Genomic DNA, 15,387 nt, shown 5'->3' on the forward strand with positions numbered 1-15,387 from the left:
ACCTCCCCAAATTCCCTGAAACTAGTCTGAACAAAGCAAAAGAAAGATACAATCAAAGTTAACCCGTGATTCATAAACCTTAAGCTTAGGTAGTTAACAGCGGACAATTATCAATAGGCCTGTGGTCATACCCCAATAAGCATAATAGAATTTATGATTCTATTCGGTTACACAGATAATTAGGGTATTCTTTGGGCAACAGAGAGTCTAGGTACAACCCCTGGGGCTCTTCCATACAGGGGGCCTGGTTTTCCAGTTGGCTTGTCGTTTCCATAGATACTGGGAATATAGCTCAAAATCCACGGTCCGACCCAAGATGGAGTCCTGCTTTCAAGATGGAGCCTGTTCTGTCTGTTTCCTCCTTAATTGCCATCTCCTGTTTGACCACTTCCAATTTGCCTTGATTCATGGACCTAACATTCCAGGTTCCTATGCAATATTGCTCTTTACAGCATCAAACCTTACTTCTGAGACCAGTCCCATCCACAACTGGGTGTTGTTTTTGCTTTGGCTCCATCTCTTCATTCTTTCTGGAGTTATTTCTCCACTGATCTCCAGTAGTATATTGGGCACCTACCAACCTGGGGAGTTCATCTTTCAGTGTCCTATCTTTTTGCCTTTTCACAATGTTCATGGGTTCCCTAGGCAAGAATACTGAAGTGGTTTGCCATTCCCTTCTCCAGTGGACCACATTCTGTCAGACCTCTCCACCATGACCCATCCCTCTTGGGTGGCCACACAGGGCATGGCTTAGTTTCATTAGGTTAGAGAAGGCTGTGGTCCATGTGATCAGATTGGCTAGTTGTCTGTGATTGTGGTTTTCAATCTGACTCCCCTCTGATGGGGAAGGATAAGAGGCTTATGGACACTTCCAGATGGGATAGACTGACTGAGGGGGAAACTGGGTCTTGTTCTGATGGCCAGGGCCATGCTCAGTAAATCTTTAATCCATTTTTCTATTGATGGCTGGTGCTGTGTTCCCTCTCTGCTATTTACCTGGGGCCAAATTGCCAACATCCGCTGGATCATCAAAAAAGCAAGAGAATTCCAGAAAAACATCTATTTCTGCTTTATTGACCATGCCAAAGCCTTTGACTGTGTGGATCACAACAAACTGTGGAAAAATCTGAAAGAGATGGGAATACCAGACACTTGACCTGCCTCTTGAGAAACCTGTATGCAGGTCAGGAAGCAACAGTTAGAACTGGACATGGAACCACAGACTGGTTCCAAATAGGAAAAGGAGTACATCAAGGCTGTATATTGTCACGCTGCTTATTTAACTTCTATGCAGGGTACATCATGAGAAACGCTGGGCTGGAAGAAGCACAAGCTGGAATCAAGATTGCCGGGAGAAATATCAGTCACCTCAGATATGCAGATGACACCACCCTTATGGCAGAAAGTGAAGAGGAACTCAAAAGCCTCTTGATGAAAGTGAAAGAGGAGATGAAGAAGTTGGCTTAAATCTCAACATTCAGAAAACGAAGATCGTGGCATCTGGTCCCATCACTTCATGAGAAATAGATGGGGAAACAGTGGAAACAGTGTCAGACTTTATTTTGGGCTCCAAAATCACTTCAGATGGTGACTGCAGCCATGAAATAAAAAGACGCTTACTCCTTGGAAGGAAAGTTATGACCAACCTAGACAGCATATTCAAAAGCAGAGACATTACTTTGCCAACAAAAGTCCATCTAGTCAAGGCTATGGTTTTTCCAGTGGTCATGTATGGATGTGAGAGTTGGACTGTGAAGAAAGCTGAGCACTGAAGAATTGATGCTTTTGAACTGTGGTGTTGGAGAAGACTCTTGAGAGTCCCTTGGACTGCAAGGAGATCCAACCAGTCCATTCTGAAGGAGATCAGTCCTGGGTGTTCATTGGAAGGACTGATGCTGAAGCTGAAACTCAATACTTTGGCCACCTCATGTGAAGAGTTGACTCATTGGAAAAGACTCTGTTGCTGGGAGGGATTGGGGGCAGGAGGAGAAGGGGACAACAGGGGATGAGATGGCTGGATAGCATCAGCGACTCGATGGACATGAGTTTGGGTGAACTCCGGGAGTTGGTGATGGACAGGGAGGCTTGGCATGCTGCGATTCATGGGGTCACAAAGAGCCAGACACGACTGAGCAACTGAACTGAACTAACTGAAACTATGGTGGAGGTAATGATGATAATGGTCACCTCTCAAAAGATCCCATGCATATACTGCTACTCTCAACGTCTCCGACCCCGCAGCAGGCCAACACCAACCCACGCCTCCACCGAAAACTCCTGGATACCCACAGACATGTCCAGGACAGTCTCTTGTGGTGTCATTGCTCCTTTCTTGTGGGTCCTGGTGCACAAGGTTCCGTTGTGCTGTCCAGGGGTCTATTTCCTAGTCTGGTGTAAGTTCTGGCAGCTCTATGGTGGGGTTAATCGCAACGTCCTCAAGAGGGCTTATGCCATACCCAAGTCCGCTGCACCCAGAGCCCCTATCCCTCTGGCAGACCACCGCTGACCTGTACGTCGACACAAGACGCTCAAACACTGGAGATTGCAACAGTTTTCAAATCATTAATCACATAATCACACTCTCTTTGGCATACATCTTCAGTATTGTAATATAGTCTTCTATTAGAACCTGACAGCAATCTCCTTTAAGATTGCCTAAGACATCACCACACATTTTTTTTTTTTTTTTTGGATGTATTTCACATCAGTCTCCATCATAGTGAACATGTTTGGTTCAGCTTGACTATTTCACATAATATGCCCCCATCTCTGCCTCCTAGAATGAGTACATATTTTCCAGTGTAATCTTCTTTGCCACTGTCCATGATACCCTGAAAAGTGAAAAATGAAAGTGGTTCAGTTATTTCAGACTCTTTGTGACCCCATGGACTATACAATCCATGGAATTCTCCAGGCCAGAATACTGGAGTGGGTAGTCTTTCCCTTCACCAGGGGATCTTCCCAACCCAGGTCTCCTGCATTGCAGGAGGATTCTTTACCAGCTGAACCACAAGGGAATCCCACAATGATAGCCTGGGGTATATGCCAAATCACTTTCCACCAAATTAACATCCCCGTTGAGGATAAGAATATTTCCAAATAGTTTTATTTTTTCATTTTTTAATTAATTTATTTTTTTATTAAAGGATACTTGCTTTACATAATTTTGTTGTTTTCTGTCAGATGTCAACATGAATCAGCCATAGGTACACATATAACCCCTCCCTTTTGAACCTCCCTCCCATTTCTCACCCCATCTCGCCCTTCTAGACTGGTACAGTGCCCCTGTTTGAGTTTCCTGAGCCATAGAGCAAATTCCCATTGGCTATCTATTTTACATACTGTAATGTAAGTTTCAATTACCATATGTAATGCATGAAATTCTCCAAGCCAGACTTAAACAATACATGAACTGTGAAATGCCAGATGTTCGAGCTGGATTTAGAAAAGGCAGAGGAGCCAGAGATCAAATCGCCAACATCCACTGGATCATTGAAAAAGCAAGAGAGTTCCAGAAAAACGTCTACTTCTGCTTTATCAACTACACCAAAGCCTTTGACTGGGTGGATCACAGCAAACTTTGGAAAATTCTTTATGAAATGGGAATACCAGACCACCTGATCTGCCTCCTGAGAAATCTGTATGCAGGTCAGGAAGCAACAGTTAGAACTGGACATGGAACAACAGACTGGTTCCAAATCAGGAAAGGAGTACACCTTGCTTATTTAACTTATATGCAGAGTACATCATAAGAAACGTTGGTCTGGATGAAGCACAGGCTGGAATCAAGATTGCTGGAAGAAATATCAGTAACCTCAGATATGCAGATGACACCACCCTTATGGCAGAAAGTGAAGAGGAACTAAGAAGCCTCTTGGTGAAAGTGAAAGAGAAGAGTGAAAACGTTGGCTTAAAACTCAACATTCAGAAAACTAAGATCAGGGCATCTGATCCCATCACTTCATGGCAAATAGATGGGGAAACAGTGGCAGACTTTATTTTGGGGGCTCCAACATCACTGCAGATTGTGACTGCAGACATTAAATTAAAACACGCTTAGTCCTTGGAAGAAAAGTTATGACCAACCTAGACAGCATATTAAAATAGAAACATTACTTTGCCAACAAAGGTCTGTCTAGTCAAAGCCATGGTTTTTCCAGTAGTCATGTATGGTTGTGAGAGTTGGACCATAAAGAAAGCTGAGCACTGAAGAACTGATGTTTTTCAACTGTGGTGTTGAAGAAGACTCTTGAGACTGCAAGGAGATTCAACTAGTCCATCCTAAAGGAAATCAGTCCTGAATACTCATTGGAAGGACTGATGTTGAAACTGAAACTCCAATACTTTGGCTACCTGATGTGAAGAACTGACTCATTTGAGAAGACCCTGATGCTAGGAAAGACTGAAGGCTGGAGGAGAAGGGGACGAAAGGATGAGATGGCTGGATGGCATCACTGATTCAATGGACATGAGTTTGAGTGAACTCCAGGAGTTGGTGATGGACAGGGAGGCCTGGTGCTGCAGTCCATGGGGTCGCAAGGAGTCAGACACGACTGAGCAGCAGAACTGAACTGACTGAATGTACTTTTCCATGTTACTCTTTCCATACATCTCACCCTCTCCTCCCCTCTCTCCATTTCCATAAGTCTGTTCTCTATGTCTGTTTCTCCATTGTTTTTTTGTTAATAAATTCTTCAGTACCATTTTTCTAGGTTCCATATATATGCATTAGAACACTATATCTATCTTTCTCTTTCTGACTCACTTCACTCTGTATAATAGGTTCTAGGTTCATCCACCTCATCAGCACTGACTCAAATGCATTCCTTTTTATGGCCAAGTAATATTCCATTGTATATATGTACCACAACTTCTCCATCCATTCATCTGTCGATTATTTCCAAATAGTTTTAAGTGTAAAATTTCAGTGTTCTGATAAGGTGAGTCTTCATCACACACCACGTCTCTATGTCGTAGTCAACCAGGCAGTGGGCCAGTATCTTTCGATGTTCCCTCCGCAAAATATGGGTGGGAATCACTTCACCAGCTCTGTACTGCCTGACTCAATTCTTTCATTCTTCCTTATACTTTGTTCAAAAGAGTGTCAACTTCTTTGCTTTGCACATCACCATTGTAATGCTGAAAGCCCTGCAACACCAGTTCACAAGGGTAAATTCTCAAATTGGCAAGGCTGCCGTTTTTGTTTGTTGTTGTTCAGTCGTTCAGTCGTGTCTGACTCTTTGCAGCCCCCTTGACTATAGTCTGTCAGGCTCCTCTGTCCATGGGAATTCTCCAGGCAAGAATACTGAAACGGGCTGCCATGCCCTCCTCCAGGGGACCATCCCAACCTAGAGATTGAACCCAGGCCTTCTGCACTGCAGGCGGATTCTTTACCATCTGAGCCACCAGGGAAGCCCGAGAATACTGGAGAGGGTAGCTTATCCCTTCTCCAGGGAATATTTCCAACCCAGGAATTGAACCAGGGTCTCCTGAATTGCAGGTGGATTCTTTACCAGCTGAACTACCAGGGAAGCCCATATATATATATGTATGTGTACGTATATGTGTGTATGAAAACCAAGCTTATTGATACAGAGATTGGTGATTGCCAGAAGTAGGGGATGGAAAAATGGATAAATTGGGGTGGGGGGGGCGGGTGTGGAGGTTCCCCTCTTTAAATAAATTGAATCTTAAAAGGGAGGAGGGGACATTATCATCCACTTACTATCATGGTTTTCATGCAAGTCTTAGAATTTTTGGTCCAGTTGATAGATAGATAGATAGATAGACTGACAGATATAATTAGAGAGAGAGAGCTAGAGAGGTTAATTCACACAAATATATATTTACCAAAGAGAGAGAGAGAGAGATTTATTATGAGGAATTGACTCATGCAACTAAGAGGGCTGAGAAGTCCCAGGATCTGCCCTCTGCAGCCTAGAAACCAGGAACACAGGTGGTGTGATTCGGTCTGAGCCCAAAGGCTCGAGAACCAGGGAAATAGTATTTATGTCATTGTACATGTGCACCACATCTTCCTTATCCATTCCTTTGTAGACAGACATTTAGGTTGCTTCCATGTCTTGGATATTGTAACTAATTCTGTTATAAACATTGGGGTGCATGTATCTTTGCAAATTGTAGTTTCCTCTGAGTAAATGCCCAGGAGTGAGATTGTAGGATTATATGTCCCTATATTTTTAGTTTTTTAAGGAATGTCCATACAGTTCTCCATAGTGGCTGTACCAACTTACCACCAACAGTGTAACAGAGTTCCCTTTTCTCCACACCCTCTTCAGCTTCTATTCATTGTAGACATTTAAAATATTTTATTTATTTATTTGGCTGCAAGAGGTCTTAGTCGCAGCATGTAGGATCTTTATATTCCTGAATATGAACTCTTACTTGCAGCACTAGGGATCCAGTTCCCTGACCAGGGATTGAACCTAGGTCCCCTGCATTAAGAGTGTGGAGTCTTAGCCCCTGGACAACCAGAGAAGGTCCTAACAGTAGACTTTTGGTGATGGCCACTCTGACTGGAGTGAGGTGATACCTCATCATAGTTCTGATTTGCATTTCTCTAATAGCGATGTTTAGCAGTTTTTTCATGTGTTTATTGGCCACCTGTATGTCTTCTTTGGAGAAATGTCTATTTAGATCTGTTTAGATTTTTTATTAGGTTGTTTTTTTTTTCATATTGAGCTATATGAACTGTTTGTATATTTTGGAAATTAATCCCTTATCAGCCACATCATTTGCAAATATTTTCTCCCAGTCTGTAGGTTGTCGTTCTGTTTTGCTCATGGTTTCCTTTGCTGTGTGCACAGGATTCTTCAGAGAGTTTTCAAGTGCATGTTACCCCAGTTGGGCAACCACAGGTATAGGCAAACGTTTTAGAAGTTCATTGTGAAGGAGAAAATGTGGGGTCAAGGGGAACTCTTTTTTAGATGGAAGCTGGCTTGTATGCTGATGGGAATGGTCCATTAGAAAGGAGATGTTGATGTTAACACGACTGAAAGACTGAACAACAAGGATTAATCTGTCTCCTGGTTAGAATGGGAAACTTTAAGAATCAAACCAAACCACCTCAAATCCACTTTGGAATGAAGAGGGGTATAAATCAGATACAGAAGATGTTGACAGAGCCCTGTCGGCTCGCCGGGAGCTTGCTGAGTGGGTGGAGACCTGAACTAGGAGGCTTCCTCCACCCCCACCCCTCCTGGCCCCTGCTCCCTTTCTGTTGGAGTGAGAGAGTGTCAGACTATATACTTGGCCTCCAGTTCAAGCATATAATCCATTAAAAATGGAAACCCTCATCTCCTGTGGTAGTGAACCAGGATGACTCTAGTTGAAAGATTTGGCAACTCTAGAACAACAGTTCAGAAAAGAGAGTACTTTAATGTTTACTGGAGCAAATGCTCCCATGAATTCCCCCAGAAGAGTATTTCTCTTTGCAAGTTCTAAATATTCTGTGGCAAGTCTACCAAAAATGTGAAAACTATAAATAGGGAAGAGTGGGAAGGAAAAGTGGGAACCTGTCATGAGGCCACTGAAAATAGGGAACTAAAAACTTTTCAGAGATTTGAAGTCAAAGGGGGCTAATATTACTTAGAAATGGAGCAGGAGGCACAAGCTCTAGAATGAAATGAAGGGCAGAAGAATGAAATTAGGGAATATAAGATAGAAACTTGAAGATAGAACAATGTCAAAATGAAGTCCAACTCTTGAAGAGGGAATTCATAGGGCATGGGCCCCATCTTAGGCCTGTTCATGCTGATCATGCTCAGCCACATCTCCCATGGACTCCAAACTCTGTGCTTAGTACCTATGGAAACAGCAATAGAAGGATAAGACCCCCTCCAGACAGGGGAACCTCGGAGATATCCAGGTTTCTCATCGTCTAAGAGAAAACATACACTAATCACCCCTGTCTCTGGACAGGCCATAAATTTTTCTGTATCTATCAGAGTGTAACCTCGGTCTTATTGATTATTGGCCAGTTGTTTAACTGTTTGAACACATAACACATGAATGATGGTATTTACCCTTCCTTTGTTTATGTAAGTCTCAAGGAATTTGGGCGGTGAGTTCAAACATGTACACATGGGTATAAAAGACTTTCACAAGTGCTGGTCGGAGTCCTTGGCTAAGAGAAGACTCTGCCTTGGGCCCACCGGTTTAATAAACTGCACTCCACTATCTGCATTTTCCTTCTGAGTGAGTTTGTTTCCCAGAATGCATGGCTACAACACTCTTACAAAAAGTATAGATCAAAGAATTAGGGAAGAAAATTAAGATATACTGACTGCTTACTCCTTGGAAGAAAAGTTATGACCAAACTAGACAGCATATTGAAAAGCAGAGACATTACTTTGCCAACAAAGATCCATCTAGTCAAAGCTATGGTTTTTCCAGTGGTCATGTATAGATGTGAGAGATGGACTGTGAAGAAAGCTGAGCACTGAAGAATTGATGCTTTTGAACTGTGGTGTTGGAGAAGACTTGAGAGTCCCTTGGACTACAAGGAGATCCAACTAGTCCATTCTGAAGGAGATCAGCCCTGGGATTTCTTTGGAGGGAATGATGCTAAGGCTGAAACTCCAGTACTTTGGCCACCTCACACGAAGAGTTGACTCATTGGAAGAGACTCTGATGCTGGGAGGGATTGGGGGCAGGAGGAGAAGGGGACGACAGAGGATGAGATGGCTGGATGGCATCACTGACTCGATGGATGTGAGTCTGAGTGAACTTCGGGAGTTGGTGATGGACAGGGAGGCCTGGCGTGCTGTGATTCATGGGGTGGCAAAAAGTCAGACACGACTGAGCAAATGAACTGAACTGCAGTGATTTTGGAGCCCAAAAAAATAAAGTCTGACACTGTTTCCACTGTTTCCCCATCTATTTCTCATGAAGTGATGGGACCAGATGCCATGATCTTCATTTTCTGAATGTTGAGCTTTAAGCCAACTTTTTCACTCCCCTCTTTCACTTTCATCAAGAGGCTTTTGAGTTCCTCTTCACTTTCTGCCATAAGGGTGGTGTCATCTGCATGTCTGAGGTTATTGATATTTCTCCAGGCAGTCTTGATTCCAGCTTGTGCTTCTTCCAGCCCAGCATTTCTCATGATGTACTCTGCACATAAGTTAAATAAGCAGGGTGACAATATACAGCCTTGACGTACTCCTTTCCCAATTTGGAACCAGTCTGTTGTTCCATGTCCAGTTCTAACTGTTGCTTCCTGACCTGCATACAGATTTCTCAAGAGGCAGGTCAGGTGGTCTGGTATTCCCATCTCTTTCAAAATTGTCCACAGTTTATTGTGATCTACACAGTCAAAGGCTTTGACATAGTCAATAAAGCAGAAATAGATGTTTTTCTGGAACTCCCTTGCTTTTTTGACGATCCAGCGGATGATGACAATTTGATCTCTGGTTCCTCTGCATTTTCTAAAACCAGCTTGAACATCTGAAAGTTCACGGTTCATGTACTGTTGAAGCCTGGCTTGGAGAATTTTGAGTATTACTTTACTAGTGTGTGAGCTGAGTGCAATTGTGTGATAGTTTGAGCATTCTTTGCCATTGCCTTTCTTAGGAATTGAAACGAAAACTGACCTTTTCCAGTCCTGTGGCCACTGCTGAGTTTTCCAAATTTGCTGACATGTTGAGTGTAGCACTTTCACAGCATCATCTTTCAGGATTTGAAATAGCTCAACTGGAATTCCATCACCTCCACTAGCTTTGTTCATAGTGATGCTTCCTAAGGCACACTTGACTTCACATTCCAGGATGTCTGGCTCTAGGTCAGTGAGCACACCATCGTGATTATCTGGGTCGTGAAGGTCTTTTTTGTATAGTTTGTGTATTCTGGCCACTTTTCTTAATATCTTCTGCATCTGTTAGGTCCATACCATTTCTGCACTTTGTTGTGCCCATTGTTGCATGAAATGTTCCCTTGGTATCTCTAATTTTCTTGAAGAGATCTCTAGTCTTTCCCATTGTATTGTTTTTCTCTATTTGTTTGCATTGATCACTAAGGAAGGCTTTCCTTTCTTTGAAATGATCACTGAGGAAGGAGATATGGAATAATTTCTGCCATATCAATAAACAAAGGATATCACAGTCATCAGCACTTGCAGCCACCATGGGAGGTGAGCTAGTGAGCCCTGAGGGTATTCAGGACGGAAATAGTGCCTGCCATCTAGTAGCCATCAAACTGCAGCCATTCCCTATGGTGAGTCCTGAGGAAGCTCAGGATGTGAAAACAGACTACTGGCCCCAGATAGTTGAGAGGCATATCAAAGGAATAATCTCAGTAAGCCTAGTCTCTTGCATCTTCCTTTACATAGAAAAGCACTAAATTTCTCAACTTGGGATATCTGGTTTTCTTTAAGTTACAAAACATTTTTGACGTTCAGACTACCTACACTTTGTTGCAAAACTTCTATATAACCTGTCCCCCACCTCCCTGCCTCCTCAGAGCAGTTCTCTCAGGGTCACTTGAGCTGCTATCTCCCGGATTTGAAGTCCTAAAAATTCTCACCAAATAAAACATAACTCTCAACTTTTAGGCTGTGAATGGTTTTAAGTAGACACTGGCTTAGATTAAAAATAAATATGTATGCACATGTATTTTGTGTGCTATGTTCTGACTAGGTAGGTGATGAGGTGCTCTTTAAGAAGAGTGAAGACCAAAGTTACTCAAAGGTGCTCCCTTAAGAAAAGTGAAGACCCAAGGTTACTCCGACCTCCCACCTGGATCTGAGCCAGACCCTAGAGCAAGATCAGGGAGAAGATCTTGGAAGAATGCTGCAGGCAGATTTTTCCCAGTGGAAACGGTGGCTGGAGAGGGAGCCCCAGACTCCTCCAGCCAGTGGTCTTCAGCCTCAGACCTACCTCAATGGGAGCCAGACTGCCCAACCCAGCTTGCCTGAGCTGCAGTGCCGCCCTCCGCCGAATGGAGGCAGCATGACCTGCAGCGCGGTGGCAGCGCCGATCCCCACGCCCCTCTTGGCGGCGGCGGTCGGAGGCCGGCCCGCGGAGCCCTCGCTGATTGGCCCCGGCGGCCGCTGCCATGTTGGCGGAAGTGGCGCTCTCTGTGCCGCGGAAAGTGGCTGTGGCTGTGGCTGCGGCTGCACGGTCGGTCCGCACAGGGTCTTCCTTCTTCCCCTCGCCCGGGGTTGGCGCTGAGAGGCGGCGTCCGGCGGGATGGAGAAAAGTAGGATGAACCTGCCCAAGGGGCCAGACACGCTGTGCTTCGACAAGGACGAGTTCATGAAGGTGCGCGCCGGGGCTGCGCTCCCCGAGCCGAGGCGGGTGGCCCGCCTTCCTTTCCCTCCGGGGCCTCCTCGGGCTGCTCTTGCTGGGTCCTGGGCCGCGCACGCCCCGGATCAGCCCCCGGCGGGACCTCGCTGCCTTCGCAGTGAGTCTTTTGGCCTCAGGTGTGGCCGGGGCAGCCTTCTGTGAGAAGGCACTTCTGTGAAATTGTGCATAGGGACGAAAAGGCCTGAAGTTGTGAGCAAGTGGTTTTGAGCTAGGTGTAAAAGCTCCTGTTATTATCCGAGCCCGTTACCATGCAGTGCAGTCGGAGTTGCCAGATCCTGGGCAGACAGAAGTTTGTCGACCGCCGCCTTGCACCTGGAAACCCAGTACGAATGCATTGACCACATTTCGGGACCCACGTCCCTACCCAGGGATTAGGTGGGTGGGAAAGGCAATCGAAAGTTTTTCCTTAACGTTCGCCTAAAGTTTCTGAATGGGATATCTAAAAGATTAGAATCTTATTACTGATTTTGTTGCAGTACAACAAAGCAAACCATTTTGCTTTTCTAAAGTTACTCTACTTTTTATAAGGTGAACTTGAAGTTGGTCTGCAGGTAAATGTAGGACATGAGGTTACATAAACAGCATTGAAGTATTATGGATATTAAAGGTTTTATCAGGCGCAGCCTTGAAAATGTCCAAGATTTGAATCAGAGCTGGGAGAAACTTTGCATATTTTTTTGGTGTAATGCTCTGGGACTGTACATACACCATCAAGAAATACAATTATGCTTTATTTCTAAGGATTCGGGTTTTTTATATCACTTAGCGGCTGCTTTCAGTGTTAAAAAGTTAAACGTTTTTGCTCAGTAGACACTTAAACTTTTGAGCAACTGAATTTAAGTCTTACTTTTTTTGTTTTTTTGATGACTTCAAGTCATAGTATGTTTTTTTCTTTTTAGCTTCATTAGTTTATCTTTTTCATACTTGCATTCAGTTCATAGTCTCTGGTTTTAAAAAGTATTTACATCTGTTCTTTTTTATAGCTGAGTAGTATATACCACCGGAGAAGGCAATGGCACCCCACTCCAGTACTCTTGCCTGGAAAATCCCACGGACGGAGGAGCCTGGTGGGCTACAGTCCATGGGGTCGCTAGAGTCGGACACGACTGAGTGACTTCCCTTTCACTTTTCACTTTCATGTATTGGAGAAGGAAATGGCAACCCACTCCAGTGTTCTTGCCTGGAGAATCCCAGGTACGGGGGAGCCTGGTGGGCTGCCGTCTGTGGGGTCGCACAGAGTTGGACACGACTGAAGTGACTTAGCAGCAGCAGAATGTACCACATGGACATGAGCTTGGGCAAACTTGGGGAGATGGTGAGGGCCAGGGAAGCCGGGTGTGCTGCAGTCCATGGGGTCGCAAAGAGTCAGACGTGACTTGGGGACTGAACACCACCGCATCTTCTTTATCCATTCCTGTGAGCTTTTAGATTGTTTCCATGTCTTGGCCATCGCAAATAGTGCAGCAGTGAGTATTAGGGTGCGTGTATCTTTTCAAATGATGATTGTCTTCAGATATACGCCCAGGAGTGGGATTGCTGAATGATATGGTAGTTCTATATTTAGTTTTCAAAGGAGCTTCCATATTGTTCATAAAAAAGAGCAAAATAATGCCATTTGCAGCTACATGGATGGACCTAGAGATTATCATACTAAGTGAAGTAAGACAGAGAAAGAAATATATCATTTACATTTGGACTGTAATAAAAATGATACATGCATGCATGTATGCTCAGTCTTAAGCAACTCTTTGAAACCTCATGGACTGTAGCCTGCCAGGCTCCTCTGTCCATGGGATTTTCCAGGAAAGAATCCATTTCTTTTTCCAGGGGATATTCTTAACCCAGGGGTGAAACTCACGTCTTCCATGTTTCTTTGCATTGGCAGGTAGATTATTTACCACAGAGCCACCTGGGAAGCCTGAAAAGTGATAACAAATGAACTTATTTACAAAACAGACTCACAGATCTCAAAATTAAATTTATGGTTCAGTTCAGTTCAGTTGCTTAGTTGTGTCTGACTCTTTGCGACCCCATGGAGTGCAGCATGCCAGGCCTCCCTGTCCCATCGCCAACTCCCAGAGTTTACTCAAACTCATGTCCATTGAGTTGGTGATGCCATCCAACCATCTCATCCTTTGTCGTCCTCTTCTCCTCTCGCCTTCAATCTTTCCCAGCGTCAGGGTCTTTTCCAATGAGTTAGTTCTTTGCATCAGGTGGCCAAAGTATTGGAGTTTCAGTTTCAGCATCAGTCCTTCCGGAGAATATTCAGGACCAGTCTCCTTTAGGATGGACTGGTTGGATCTCCTTGCAGTCCAAGGGACTCTCAAGAGTCTTCTCCAACACCACAGTTCAAAAGCATCAATTCTTCAGTGCTCAGCTTTCTTTATGGTCCAACTCTCACATCCATACATGACTACTGAAAAACCCATAACCTTGCCTAGACGGACCTTTATGGTTACCAAAGGGGAAACACGGGAAGAGGTGATTAATTAGGAGATTGGGATTAATATATACACACTACTATATATAAGATAGATTAGCATAGGTTTACTATATAGCACAGGGAACTCTACTCAGCACTCTGTAGTAACCTACATGGGAAAAGAATCCAAAAAAGAGTGGATACATGTATGCACACGAATGACCTACTTTGCAGCACACCTGGAACTAGCACAACACTGTATGTCAACTATAATAAAAAAAAAAAAAATTAAGTGATGAAGTTTTTTAAAAAAAGCATTTCCATCTGGATCTTCTCCAGTGTGGCCATGTCATTTTTATTATGCAGGCCATCTAGACCCAGGAATAATGTGCTCTTGTTCTTGTACAGTGATGTTTCTGCTAAACCTCTGTTATGAAGGGCGTAATTTGAAAGGGAATACAAAGTGAACTTGCTGATCCACAAACCCTTGGTTCCATCTCCTGGCTGAGAACTGTCCTGGAGCAAGGGTAGAAGCAAAGAGCGCGCTGAGGCGAGGTGTGCTGAGAGAAGCCGGGGCGCAAGCAGGGGTTAGGGGCTTTGTTCTGGTCAAGAGTCTCAGAATACAGAGAGCTTAACGTGACCAACTTTTGCCTTCAAGGCTTCCTTCAGGCTCAACACCGGCATTCTTTCTGACTTGCTAGCCTCACCATGTTTCTTGCTCTGAACTGATAGAATGCCTTTGGGAAGAGAGGCTTCAGAAAGTAGAAACCTCAAAATAAGTTCTAAAGTAGAACTTGATGAAGGAGAGAGCACTGGGGAGGTGGCTGAAATGGCAGCAGTTCCATATTCTTCACGCCTCTGAATGTGCTCTGTAAATTGTAGTGCTAATACATGTGACCACTTCACGTGTAAAAGAAAAATACACAGGACAGCTGCCCTGTGTTAGATGTTGATTTTCTAGGTGAGACTTGGAGATAAAGGTTACTTGCAGTTTATGTTTCCTTCAGAGAGACATTTTAAAAGTTTTGGTCACATGGCAGAAATGTTAGGTAGAGAGTTTGCCTTTGGGGTTATATTTCTTAAGTCTGTCTGATTCAATGCATATTGTAATTTGTGTCTGTGAGAAAGTTAGAGAATGTCCGATTTGCATTAGGAGAGTGGAGGTTGCTCAAAAAATCCAGTCATTGGAAACTTTGTCGCACACATGATGAGGGCCTGTTAGGACAATGGTAGCAGTCATTCATTTACTAAACATGCACTCATGGATCACCTTGAGAAGGAAATGGCAACCCACTCCAGTATTGCGTGGAGAATCCCATGGACTGAGAAGCCTGGTGGGCTACAGTCCATGGAGTTGCAGAGAGTTGGACATGACTGAGTGACTGTCACTTCACTTCATTGATCACCTGCTTTGGGTCTAGACGGGATAGTACAAGGGTAGATAAGATTTAGGCTTTTGAGTATGGTCACAGAAAGACCACAGTGTGTGCTGAGAAACTGGACTTAGTCCAGAGAGGCTGGGAGGATGACCAGAATTGAGACGGGAGAAGTAGAAAGACAGCTGGGTGGGACGCCAGTTGGCCTGTGCACTGCACTGAGGGGTTTGCGCTTGATGAGCTACAGTCAGGTGTAAAGCAGGAAATA

The 15,387-nt window shown here is 44.2% G+C and overlaps 1 protein-coding gene across 4 annotated transcripts in view; it reads left to right on the forward strand.

Moving 5' to 3' along the window:
* Positions 1–15,387, forward strand: part of COG2 (component of oligomeric golgi complex 2) — a 62,866-nt gene that overhangs the window by 9,180 nt on the left and 38,299 nt on the right. For 2 of the 4 annotated variants that reach the window (XM_086382575.1, XM_086382576.1), the window contains exon 1: positions 11,076–11,276. The exons of the other annotated variants lie outside the window; for them this stretch is intronic. In XM_086382575.1, the coding sequence (XP_086238701.1) occupies positions 11,205–11,276 (72 nt within the window). In that variant the 5' untranslated portion in view covers positions 11,076–11,204. Of the gene's footprint in view, positions 1–11,075; positions 11,277–15,387 lie in introns of those variants that run through there. 4 annotated transcript variants of the gene reach the window in all.

The sequence above is a fragment of the Bos grunniens genome, chromosome 28 (genome assembly GCF_055505025.1).
Source record: "Bos grunniens cultivar Pamir isolate PY7600 chromosome 28, Bosgru_T2T1.0, whole genome shotgun sequence".
Lineage (NCBI taxonomy): Eukaryota > Metazoa > Chordata > Mammalia > Artiodactyla > Bovidae > Bos > Bos grunniens.